The following is a 12009-nucleotide window of genomic DNA, read 5'->3' as shown; positions in this document are numbered from 1 at the left end:
GTGCATTCAACAGTTAACCCAAATTCCCACTGCACACTGTTTGCCCCATCTGGGGCTTTAGAAACTCCTGGGGCTGTTCTATAAATTATAAAGTTAACCAACATTTAATTTGAGCTTTGTTCCATGTGCCTGTCTATGCAAATCTGGGCAGCATGATTGTGGAAGTCTAAACGTAGCTGAATAGTCAAGCATATCTTAACCTGACAGGAGTCAAAATGCTGTGCAGTAAGATTGTTTCTCAGTGTTAATTAGCACATAAGTGCGATACTCGTAAACCAGTAAGGTTCATGCCTTTAACACTGAAGGCTGGTAATGTAACATGCTGACTGACAGCACATGGTTTGCTGTATATAACCTGTAAACCACTCACAGGTTTAGTAGAATACAGTATTCCTAGTAGCAGCACAGAACCCTTACAGTCCAGGATGATATGGTGTTTTGCATCTCATGTGCAAGGTGTGGTCGCAGTGCCAGAATCATTTGTTTTCAATCCCTGTCTTTGCAGGAAAATAGCAGTCAGCAGCAACAGGTTGCCATAGAAACGCCCTCAGAACACACAACCTACTCCTACCAGCACAGCAAGTGAAGCAGAGGTGCGTAGCTCTGGCACCAGCGCCGCATGTGTTTTCATGGCCAATCCAACGAGGTGTTGTGGCAGGTGTGGGGTGGAGCAGCCTGATTCAGTAAAGCAAAGACTCCACAAATCCTGGGAGTTGCCCTCCCTGCGGATCGCATTAATCCGTCCATATCGTTTTATAGAGCCGGAGGCAAACAAAACAGCTAGCCATGCCGAAGTATCCCAAGATTGTAAAGATAAAAACTTTTGTGCCCGAGTTCCTGTCACGAACACTGTAGGCTCACAATAAATAAAAGCCCCATACTGTGCATATTACACCACTGCACTGAACATCCTGATTACATTGTGGAAACGACCACCCCACGACACAGTGTTGAAATCATTAATCTGAACCCAGAAGCGTAGAGCACGAAGCAGGATTGCGCCATACATGGCACACTAATCAATCGCAGAGCACATTCACACAAGCACAGAGACAGTTTGGAGCCACTGATAAACCTAGCCAACATATATTTGCAAAGGTTCGAACGGGGAGCTGCGTCAGCATGCGCAGCATGCGCAGGCTTCAAAAGAGCAGGTGCTGAAAGGTAAGGAAAGGTAACACTATGTCGTTTCGGCTGTGGAACACCTTTACCTGGTCCTATATGCTTGCAAAGCAGAGGGACACTAGAGCGCCCAGGGAAAACCCACAAAACCCAGAAGGAACATGCAAAACGGACACAGAGGGTACCCCATTCTGAAACTGAGCCCACAACCCAAGAACTACAAGGTAGAAACACTAACATGCCAATGTCCTTCCTGAACAGAACCAAACTGCTGGATTTTAACAACATTAAATGTATTTTGGCCCCTCTTTCATGAACCACATGGACAGGCTTCCACACCATGCATCATAGAGCTCAGGAATGTCATTAGTCTTCCTTGCTGTACCTTTGTTGGCTCAGGTGTGCATTCCTTCAATATCAAACATCACTCCCATTGCATAGCAGTCTGAGCCCTTACAGCTTTCTGGAGTGCCAAGGCCCTGTACGACTGGTACTACTGAAGCAAAAATAAAAGTTTTAACAGCATTTAATATGAACTAGAACTAAAACATCACCTTTCTCTCAAGTGATCAACGGGTTGCTAGCAAACGAAACAAGGGAGATAGGCACTTGTCTACGCAAAGAGTGGTGGGAGAGTAGAACAAGCTACTTGGCCATATTGTCAAAGCCGATACCCAGGCTTCTTTCAAGAAACAGCTGGATGAGATCCTCCCATCAGGAAAGGAGAATAGACTTTACAGAAAGGGCTGTGGGATTGTAGAACCAGCTACCCAGCCATGCCGTTAAAACCGATATCCTGGTTTCTTTCAAGACCCGCTAAATGCCTAACAGGCTGGATGGGCCACATGGCCTGCTCCTCAGATTTCTGACCCAGGCTTGGACTTGCGACACCTGGATGATCTGTGTTTTGAGAAAACTTGCTGCTTGAGCCAACAAACACGATCCCCTGTATTGCTTCTTACAGGTATGTCCTGTTTTCTCTCTCTCCCCTCAGTTCTTCATTTGGCAAGTCGGCGTATTTAAGACCAGACAAGGTGCAACTCCTCTGGAAGGCTGGGTTACAGCTCCACAAAAGGATTCTACGGACACTCACCACCAGATTCCAGACAGAAGATAAAAAGGAACAGGTTTCTTTTAAAAAGAAAACTATTTTATTTCGTCACAGACTTTTCTTCAGAGTCAAGCTACCAAAGGAGGCAGAGGATTTCTTGCAAAGGAGATATCTATTTTGCTAAAAGGAAAAAAAAAATAGAAAAAATCAAAACCATAAGGAAAAAAGAGAACAGATGTAAAGCATTATTTTTGTGCACGTAATATAACAAAATCTTATTTTTAAAAAAAACATTCTGGAGATCCAGAACGAGCAAGGAGAAGCAAAGTTAAAACACAACGTGTCTTTTTCAAACGTTTTTCTGTTGGGTTTTCTTTTGTAAAATATGCAATCTTATTTTTTTTAATTGTTTTTTTTTTTACGTTTCACTAGCTGCAGTTAAGATGGTTTTGTACAGATTCTGAACTCATGATCGATGCATTTGTCAGATTTTACGATGTTGTAGATTTAATATTTTTTTTATTGTGCATAAAAAAGAACCGAAAATAAGTAAGCAGCTTAAAATTACTTCTTAATAATCTGTTCCCAATGGCATAACAGAGGAGTCAGCAACCAATGTTTAATGATACATCAGAGAAATCGGAAAATATAGTATCTGCTGAAAGCTAATACAGATGTGTTAGAGTATAATAGGGTTGTTAATCTAAAATGACAATTTAAGTCTCTTAACTAAGACTAAACACCAGTCATGCATTTGAAACTTCCTTCAGTTACAAAACCAAATTCCCTCAAAGGTGTCAAGGCACACCTTTCTAAAAAGCAAAGGACAATCAAATGTATTTAAAGTATTTATATTTTGGGGATAGTTTTTTTTTATATAGTTTAACATAAGAAATTCAAACATCAAAGAATTACAAATTATTTAACAGTGTTTAGTCTATTTAACAAAGTATTTATACGGGAACAACAGGCCTGATATGCGTCAGCTCTCCAACTCTCCAACAGAAGTGACTTCTTCCAGAACTTAATTCAGGATTGCTACTCGGAATTCAAGTGCTCGCCCCTGTGCTGCTGCCAGCCAAGCAGATGTCAATATTTTCTTTTACAGGGATGCCCAATCCCGGTGGCACGGACCCCAACCTGCTGGTTTCAGCTTCATCTGAACACCCGTTTAAATAATCGAACCCTCAATGCTCCTGATGGTAATGGGGGGTTACTCTGAACTCTTTCGTTTTCAGTTCCTAAACACGTTGGAGGTTGTATAAGTGGCATAAAATCCTCAGCCTTGGGAGTACAGAAAAACATGAAACAAGGTTTAATCGAGCAGCTTGTGGATTCAATTAAGGATTTAAGCTGCACAGAAAACCAGCAGTTGCAGGAGTCCCCGGGACCAAAACTGGGGAGCCCTGGTCTAGAAAAATAGTAAGTCAGTCCTAGTTATTAGACCTGACTAGTTTCTACTATTAGAGGTGTTGTACTAGCCAACACAAAACGGGATTTTGGAGCATTTGATAACTGCAAAATAGAAACTAGCAAACCCGGATCTTTAAACAAAAGTACGAGACAGAAAATGCAAACTCATCTGCTAATAGGCAAAATTCATTCTTTAGTGCAAGAAACCTGTTCTTTTGTGAACAGGGTCTCGCAGGACAAAAACAGCACTTTGAAAGGCACCAAGTTGCCTGTAGACACCCACCTGGAGAGGACACTGAGCACTCTGTGACCCAGATATTATTAGGCAAACAGGACTAGAAATCCCAGGCCTGGGATTTGTTGGCCAGGGCTTTCTGGGTTTCAAAAAAAACATCTTGTGGCAGCCTGGCAGTCACAGCAGCGAAGCCGCATGGCTCCTCTAATCGGTACTAGTTCTCCCGTCCGGTGGCGTGCAAGAGAGAGTGGAGCTGCCAGAGGGTGCCGGGGGAGCGCACGTCCGCGGTCCCGCATTCTCTCCCAGTCAGGTCACACCGGCTGCTGGAGCAGAGGCTTAGGACACAGCGGCCACGGCCAGGCTGGGCTTTCATTACTAAACACAAGACGAGCTGTGCAACGAGGAGTCGCGTCCCGTGCCAACTTAAAAATGGCGAACGATTTCTGAAAAAAGTTCAGTCGAGGGTTACGGTTCTTATTTTCAGTCAAATACAAGCAAGCTCAACGCATGTATGTGCGCGGGGCGACCCTCACCGATAGTCCAGTGGGACCAGATTCCTGAGAAGTGATTTCAAGCAGCTTGTTCAAGTTAGAATTCAAGATCGCTAATGTGAATTTTCACTTGCGTGGATGGAAACCGGGGAGGGGGAGGGGGAGGGGGTATACAAAAGAGCGTTGTTTCCTAGTAGGAATAATGAAAAAATATTAGCAGATTTTTTAAATTGCTTCAAGGGCTTCGTGCCCTCCAGTGCTTTGATTTAGAATGGGAGTAGCAGTGGGTCTCTCTAGGTCTTGCTTTCACGATGCTGCTGTTTTCCTTTTTGAGTGTTTTTATTCGCCTTTTTCAGTGACCTTTTTTTTTTAGAAAGAAATGATTTTTTTTTTCCTTTCTTGGCTTTCAATTCACTTGAATTTTTTTTTTTAGATTTTGTTCTATTGTGTTGTTGTTGTTGTTGTTGAAAAAGGATTTTTTTAAGTAAGTTTCTTTTAAATAGTTTAGATCTTTTGTAGGTAAAGAAACATTTTTAGGATAATAGCTTTTACTTTTTTAGATTCATAGGATATTTTTGTGTTTAGATTTGAGTCTGTGAGTTTGTACGCAGTCAATGCAAGCTGCATATTTTTTATTTTGTGTGCATTGTTACAGTTTGTTTTTATGCGATGACTGTTGTTGGAAAAGTATCGTCAGAAGGGCCACTTTCCAGGTCAGGGTGATTTGCAGTGTATGTACCAGTTCCAGAACACACTATCTGGCTCCAGCTAGGAGACAATCCATGTGTCCAAACTACAGTTCCTTCCTTTAACAACCTTCTATCCAGGCTTGAAAAACTCACTGCTTAACCTTGCATAAGGCGCTTCTTTTAAAGAAGGTATTGTTTCATAAGGTATTGGGGAAAAAACAGAAGATATTATCCACTTGAAGGCAGCACAGTGGTGAGCATTGCTGCCTCACAGCGCTGGGGCCCTGGGTTCAATTCCAGACCTGGGGTGCTGTCTGCGTGGAGTTTGCATGTTTTCCCTGTGTTTATGTGGGTTTTCTCTGGGTGCTCTGGTTTCCTCCCAGAACATGAGTGGATGATTGGATTATACTTCAGCCCATGAGGTTGCATTGTTGCGCTGTGGGGAGAACACCAACGAAGTTTTAGCCAGTGTGCAATTTAAAACCGGGCAGAGACGCGAAGAACCGCAAAGGCCACTGGACTAGTCCCTGGCTGAGACGTCAAATCCACACAAAAAAACACACACACAGAATAAAACAAACAGTGCAAATCACCCTTCCTTCTGTGGCCTGCATACGCAAGCGATATACAGAGTCCGGACTTCTTTGAACTAAGTTATGTTAAGAATAAAGAAGAAATAATGAAAAGTTAATATATTTCCAAATCAAGTATAGCTGATCTTATTTCTGTCTCTCAAGCCAGTATGCAGTCTGCAGCTTGGGCGAGCTCTGATGCATGGGCTTTTTCACCAGGAAAAAGTGTAACACTAAATAATGGCAAGCACACGGGTAAACTATACAAAAGATGCCGTGACAAAACAAAATCTGGCGCTCAATCAGCAGTTAACGCATTCTTTTCCGTTTTAGTGTTGGGTGCTGCGATTCGTTATTGCAACGCTAGAACCTCCACAGAATGCAGGATCTCATCTTTTGTTCTCGATAGTAGGATACAGGGAAGTTGTATTTTTGTCGTTCTTCCGTCCAGAACTCTTGCCTACAAAAAAAAAAGAACTTCCTTTTTGTTTTGTTTCAGAAAAAGCTCTTGCTGGGATTGTGCAATCCTGTTGACAATCTATGCATCTAAGACTGCAGAATGAGAATTTCTCAATCAGAATGAAACCGGCGCGAATCGCCGGTTATTTTAGACTTTTTTTAACATGATGTAGTGACTCTGTATATCACTTTCCAAGGGAGAAGACAGGCATGGGCTAATACTGTATCTCCTTCAGTAGGACTGCGAAAGGTCTTCTAAGCTATTTATGTACTTGATCAAAGTCCTAGACAGCATCTTTCTTTGATTTCAGAATGAGTGTTAATAGACGTTTTGATCACTCTAAATTCCATATGCAAGAAGGCCCAAATTAAACTTTCATTTGAAAAAATGAAATTCTCTCAACGGCAATATGTCACATCCATAACCCACTTAGAGAATAACTGTTTTTAGCTCTATACACCAATGGAAAAAAAGCACTACAAACAGCAGGATTCACCTGGCTGGGAAACCTGCAGGAAACTAAACCCAACTGGCTGACAAAGTGTGTGCCAGCTTTTGTCTTCCCAAAGCTGAAACACTTCCAAAAGCAAAAGCAAGACCTTTGGAGGGGATGCAGCTCAATCCTGTCCCTATGAGTCTTCCATTTGATCTCTCTTTTTCTTTCTTTCCTCAGAAATGTTTTTTTTTTAATTTGCTACCAAAGACACAGAAGTCCTCCACCAGTCAGGAAGCTTTATTTGTCCAAATATTCTTGCAGGAAAGAAATGAAAGGGAAGGCTGAACTCTCACCTTCAGTAAATCCTGTTTGTGCTCTCTGTTATTATGAGGTATATTCGGTGAGATTTTAAGTGCTTGGAGGATATTCCTCAGGCCCACAGCCACCAGTGTTCTCCCTGCTGCTTGCCCGTCAACATGAGATGGTGGTCAACCAAAGCTCATAAAAAACCAAAAGGTGCTGTTTCTTGAAAAGAAAACTGGGGTCAAGAAACCTCCTTGTAAAAGAATCAAGCATTAGGAAAAGTGTAGTATTCCTGTTTTTACAGCATTCGAGTCCGTCAGGCCAGACTGAAACGAGAGAGCTCCAGAATCAAAACTGGAATGAGAGGAAAGCCAACTGTCACTGAAGTGAGATTTCAGCCTTTTACTCCCAAAGTTTCTCTGGAACACATTGGGGCTCCCTTTTTCATTTGTCTAGACCATGGGTTTTCAAAGTGGGGGCTGGGTACCCCCCGATTGGGTCCCCAAAATCAAACATCACTTTCACAACCAGTTTAGCTGTGTGTGAAATGGACACTCCCACACAGTGGAGGTGCTGATCCCAAGCACAGCTGCATTTGTAAGAGTATATAAGATGTTTCTACGATGGGTTTCATGTTTAATTTGGGGATCCTTACTGGGACAGATGTCTTGACAATGGGTCCTTTCAGGCATGAAAGGTTGAAAACTCCTGGTCTGAGCAATAGTTTCCTTGATTCTTTTCTGATGTTGCTGTTACTGTTTATGCTCAGATAATCCATTATTGTCACAGGTTCTCGGACAATGGCACACCTCATGAAGGAAAGAGTGCGCATCAGATGTTATTCTTTAGAACACAAAAAAAATCAGCCACTACATAAAGAATGAAAACATTTATATGGTTTTGAAACTATGAAATCACCAACTGTTACTGATTTCCACCCTAGTAGAAGAATTGGGTTTTTTCTCCTCCTTTCTGTTCTCACTTCAGCAACCTACTAGGCAACAGAGGTGTCAGTTGCTACACTCTCTGATGCAGACAGGAGTCAATATTTTCAAGAACATATCAAACCCTAATCATTCTTAGCGACATATTGGAAAAAACTGAACTGCATCGGCAGGGGAAAGGGTACTGCTGTCCAAATTTAGACAGGATGCAGTAAGCCATTGGACTGCCTCAGAATCTACAGGACATCCAATCAGAAGGAGGCTGTAGTCTTGTAGCCAATCAGACAGAAGGCAGGAAGAAAGATGTCATATGAGGCAACCAATCAGATCTGTCACACCAGCCATCAATTGGCTGCAGTGCAATATGTGCAATTTTGTTTTTACTCCAAGAAGAATTTTAAAAATTAAATTGTCAGTTTAATTGATCTGGAAACCTTGTGCTTTTTTGTTGCCTCCACACCTGTGAAACAGGTGGTAAGACTAGTTTCTGTTATGCTGATGTAGCTCCTTAGGTGCATTTCATAGTTTTAAAATGTTTTGCTGCTGCTAAGGATGTAAAAGCAGTTTGTGAGGTGCAGGTCCTGCTGGTTGTATTAAAAAAGGTTAAAAAAAAGGCTCATTTAGGAAACCTGGGGGCTGAATAGTTTGCCAAGTAAAAATTCTGAAAGTTGTGAAAGTTCAGTTTTTTTAGCTTTACAAATGCAGAGAAATGCCAAAAAAATTACATGAGCTTGGCGTCCCTGCTTTTATAGTGTTAACACTTGTATCGTTATCAAGAAGTTACTCAGCTGCAATGTCACGTTGTGTATTTCACTTTGTATGTGGTTCCAATACAAAAGGCAAAGAGACTGTTCCTATGTGCAGTTGTTCTGGCTGCTTGGTTGCCAGACCCAGTGATTACTATGAACTCCGCTCAACAGTTTTGAGATGTGGTTACCTGTCTGCAGTCCCCCACAGTGCTGTTTTCACAATATAGATTCCAAGTTGAATGTCTTGAATGCAATATTCTGCATGCACTGTGTTGTGTGAACAGGATATCCCAGGGGTGCCACCCCTAATTGCAAAGTAAGTTCTGCACGTGAGTGAAGGTAATCGCATTGCACCTTGCTATGAACCCTCTCCATCTGCTCCTTGGAAAATTCCACAGTGGCGCATGCAGCAGTGTGATGGAGGGGTGTGTTCTAGACAGTCGTGGCTCTCCTGGCTGAAAAAAGTGCCTCCTGTTTCCTAGGGTTTCCGCTCGATCCCCGTTCTCCCCTGTAGGAACTTCATATGAACCCCATGATGGGCCCTCTGGGGTCGACTCTTGCTCATGTTGTGAAATCTTGCGACTCCAAAAGCTTGAGTCACATCCACCTTCAGATTTCCTCCTGGAGCACTCAGGGCGGAGCGGTGGGTCTGTGGCTAAGGATCTGCGCCTGTGGCTGGAAGGTTGCAGGTTCAAATCCCGCGGCCGGCAGAGGAATCCTACTCCGTTGGGCCACTGAGCAAGGTCCTTAACCCCAGCTTCTCCAGGGGTGCCATATAAATGGCTGACCCTGCACTCTGACCCCAAGCTTCTCTCCCTGTCTGTGTGTCTCATGGAGAGCAAGCTGAGGTCTGTGGAAAAAGACAAATTCCTAATGCAAGAAATTGTATAGGGCTTATAAAGTGATCTTATCTCTTATCTAAGGTAGTAGGTAGAAAGGTCCTGTCGCGCACAAGGTAGTTTCTCTGAGCTGCAAAGATGCTCAGGCCCAGTCTCTTCCGGTTACGTTCCATTTGAGCGCTGAACCAATCAGGCCTTATGGATGTCCAACTGTTTTTTAGATATTTTCTTTAGAATGAGGTTTTTGGCATGCATTCATCTTAAGCAGCCCTCAGGAGAGGACAACAGTGTTGCTCATAATCACCAAAATGAAATGCGCGTAGCCAAGATCAGTTTTATTTGTAGTCTAATCGTCTTACACAGTCGAGGTGCTGATTCCCAGCACAGCTGGGATTTTAAGAGGATATAATTTTACGATGTGACCATGAGGGGTTTTACATTTAATTTTCGGATCCTTATTCGGACAGATGTCGTGACCCCTTATTAAGTAAAGATCCCTTAAACCCCCCCATGAGGGAAAAAAATAATCCGTTGTCAACTATTACCAATACATTTGCCGGTTTGCTTTTAGGAAAGGCATTGTAAACTTCCACAGAGTCTCTTGCACATTACAGCCCAAGCACCAGGGAGGGGGATTTCAGCCAGCATGTAACCACTCCTCAAACGACTGAAACTGGGAACGAACGAACAACCTGCACATTAAACACATGTAGTGCCTTTCTCTGCAGGCCCTAGAGGTGATCTGCAGCTTGTATGACGTCACAGTGTGGAAGAGGTGGGGAGCTGCGAGATACGGGATTCTTTAAAGCCCACAGCTCAGGGGCCATGGAACTGCTATTTGAAATTTCTCTCATAACGTTTTTATTTGTGATGTTTTATGTTCAAGCCACACAAAAGAACCCCACTCTAGACACCTCATTAGAAAGGATGAAGAATTCGGTAAAGGATTCTGAATTTAGTTGTAGGGCGGCCAGGTATTCTTTAAGGAATATCAGACGATTCATCCTAATATTTCCAAGCATCTAGCAACCATAACCAAATGCATGGAAACTTCTTGACAGTTTAATTAAATAGCAGAAACTGTTTCCCTTCAAAGAGAAGTTGGAGACCAAATTATATTCCAGCCCAAAACTAAGAGTATATCAATGAGCATTTAATAACCATGTTTCTTTGGGGAAAAAAATAAAAATTAGTTTGGAAACAATTCAGTTTTACTCAAACTAAAAAGGAAAGACGATTTGCCTGCAATCTACACAGTACATTTTGCCAAACACACAATTCTCCTTCAGGTTTCAACAATAAAACAACTGGCTCATCTATCACAATACAGCTGCTTTTAAACCGTTTTTTTTTTATTTATACAAAAACTCACTTTGTACAAAAATGTTAAGGAGAAAATGTCTTCAGTTTTGTATGTTACATTTTTCGTCATTGTGCCATAAAAAAAGACTTGCTGGTTTCTTTGTTATTCTTTTAGTTCTTAGACATGAAAAAAATCACAGCTTGTTTTCCTTCTTTCGGTTTGACTATGAATTTGATATGTCAATTTTGATTTTTTTGAATAAAAAAATGTTTTTGTGCATGTTTACGGTTTCTTACATTTCAAGAAATTTAATAATTAATAATTAACTGCATTTATGTAGTACCTTTCATCCCAAAGGCTCCCACAGTACTTCACATTCATGAAGAACACATTTCATCCAGCAGCCCTACCTGGGAGACACACAGAGGCCATCCTGAACCAGCAGCCCCACCTGGGAGACACAGTGACCATTCTGAACTGGCAGCCCCACCTGGGAGACACAGTGACCATTCTGAACCGGCAGCCCCACCTGGGAGACACACAGAGGCCATCCTGAACCAGCAGCCCACCTGGGAGACACAGTGACCATTCTGAACTGGCAGCCCCACCTTGGAGACACACAGAGGCCATCCTGAACCAGCAGCCCCACCTGGGAGACACAGTGACCATTCTGAACCGGCAGCCCCACATGGGAGACACAGTGACCATTCTGAAACGGCAGCCCCACCTGGGAGACACAGAAGCCATCCTGAACTGGCAGCCCCACCTGGGAGACACAGTGACCATTCTGAACTGGCAGCCCCACCTGGGAGACACACAGAGGCCATCCTGAACCAGCAGCCCCACCTGGGAGACACAGTGACCATTCTGAACCGGCAGCCCCACCTGGGAGACACAGAGGCCATTCTGAACCAGCAGCCCCACCTGGGAGACACAGTGACCATTCTGAACTGGCAGCCCCACCTGGGGGAGACAGTGACCATTCTGAACCGGCAGCCCCACCTGGGAGACACAGAGGCCATTCTGAACCGGCAGCCCCACCTGGGAGACACAGAGGCCATTCTGAACCGGCAGCCCCACCTGGGAGACACAGTGACCATTCTGAACCGGCAGCCCCCCCTGGGAGACACACAGCAGCCGTTCTGCACCGGCAGCCCCCCCTGGGAGACACACAGCAGCCGTTCTGCACCAGCAGCCGCACTGCACACTTGAATTAAGGGAGGCCAGACTGTACAAACCCAGAAAGGAACTGAGCGGAATACACACTCCTACTCTAACAAACAGTGCCATGGTACCTTTAATGACTGGGCCATACTGGGCCACTGGTTTGGAAACTCTGGTCCAGAGGGAGGAATACGTCCTACTGGTCCACCAGCACCACTTACAGCTGTGACCTGGTTTT

The 12009-nt window shown here is 43.5% G+C and overlaps 1 protein-coding gene across 3 annotated transcripts in view; it reads left to right on the top strand.

The window, feature by feature from the left end:
- Nucleotides 1–10886, top strand: part of LOC148678477 (RNA-binding motif, single-stranded-interacting protein 2-like) — a 56667-nt gene extending 45781 nt beyond the window's left edge. For all 3 annotated transcript variants that reach the window (XM_088633600.1, XM_088633599.1, XM_088633601.1), the window contains exons 13-14: nucleotides 506–593; nucleotides 2117–10886. In XM_088633600.1, coding sequence (XP_088489726.1) covers nucleotides 506–586 — 81 coding nt within the window. In that variant the 3' untranslated portion in view covers nucleotides 587–593; nucleotides 2117–10886. The remainder of the gene's footprint in view (nucleotides 1–505; nucleotides 594–2116) is intronic.
- The last annotated feature ends 1123 nt before the right edge of the window (nucleotides 10887–12009 follow it).

Source organism: Lepisosteus platostomus, chromosome 1, assembly GCF_059453375.1.
Source record: "Lepisosteus platostomus isolate fLepPlt1 chromosome 1, fLepPlt1.hap1, whole genome shotgun sequence".
In the NCBI taxonomy this organism is placed as follows: Eukaryota; Metazoa; Chordata; class Actinopteri; order Semionotiformes; family Lepisosteidae; genus Lepisosteus; species Lepisosteus platostomus.
The sequence above is the reverse complement of the archived record's forward strand: the minus strand, read 5'-3'. Positions and strand labels throughout refer to the sequence as shown.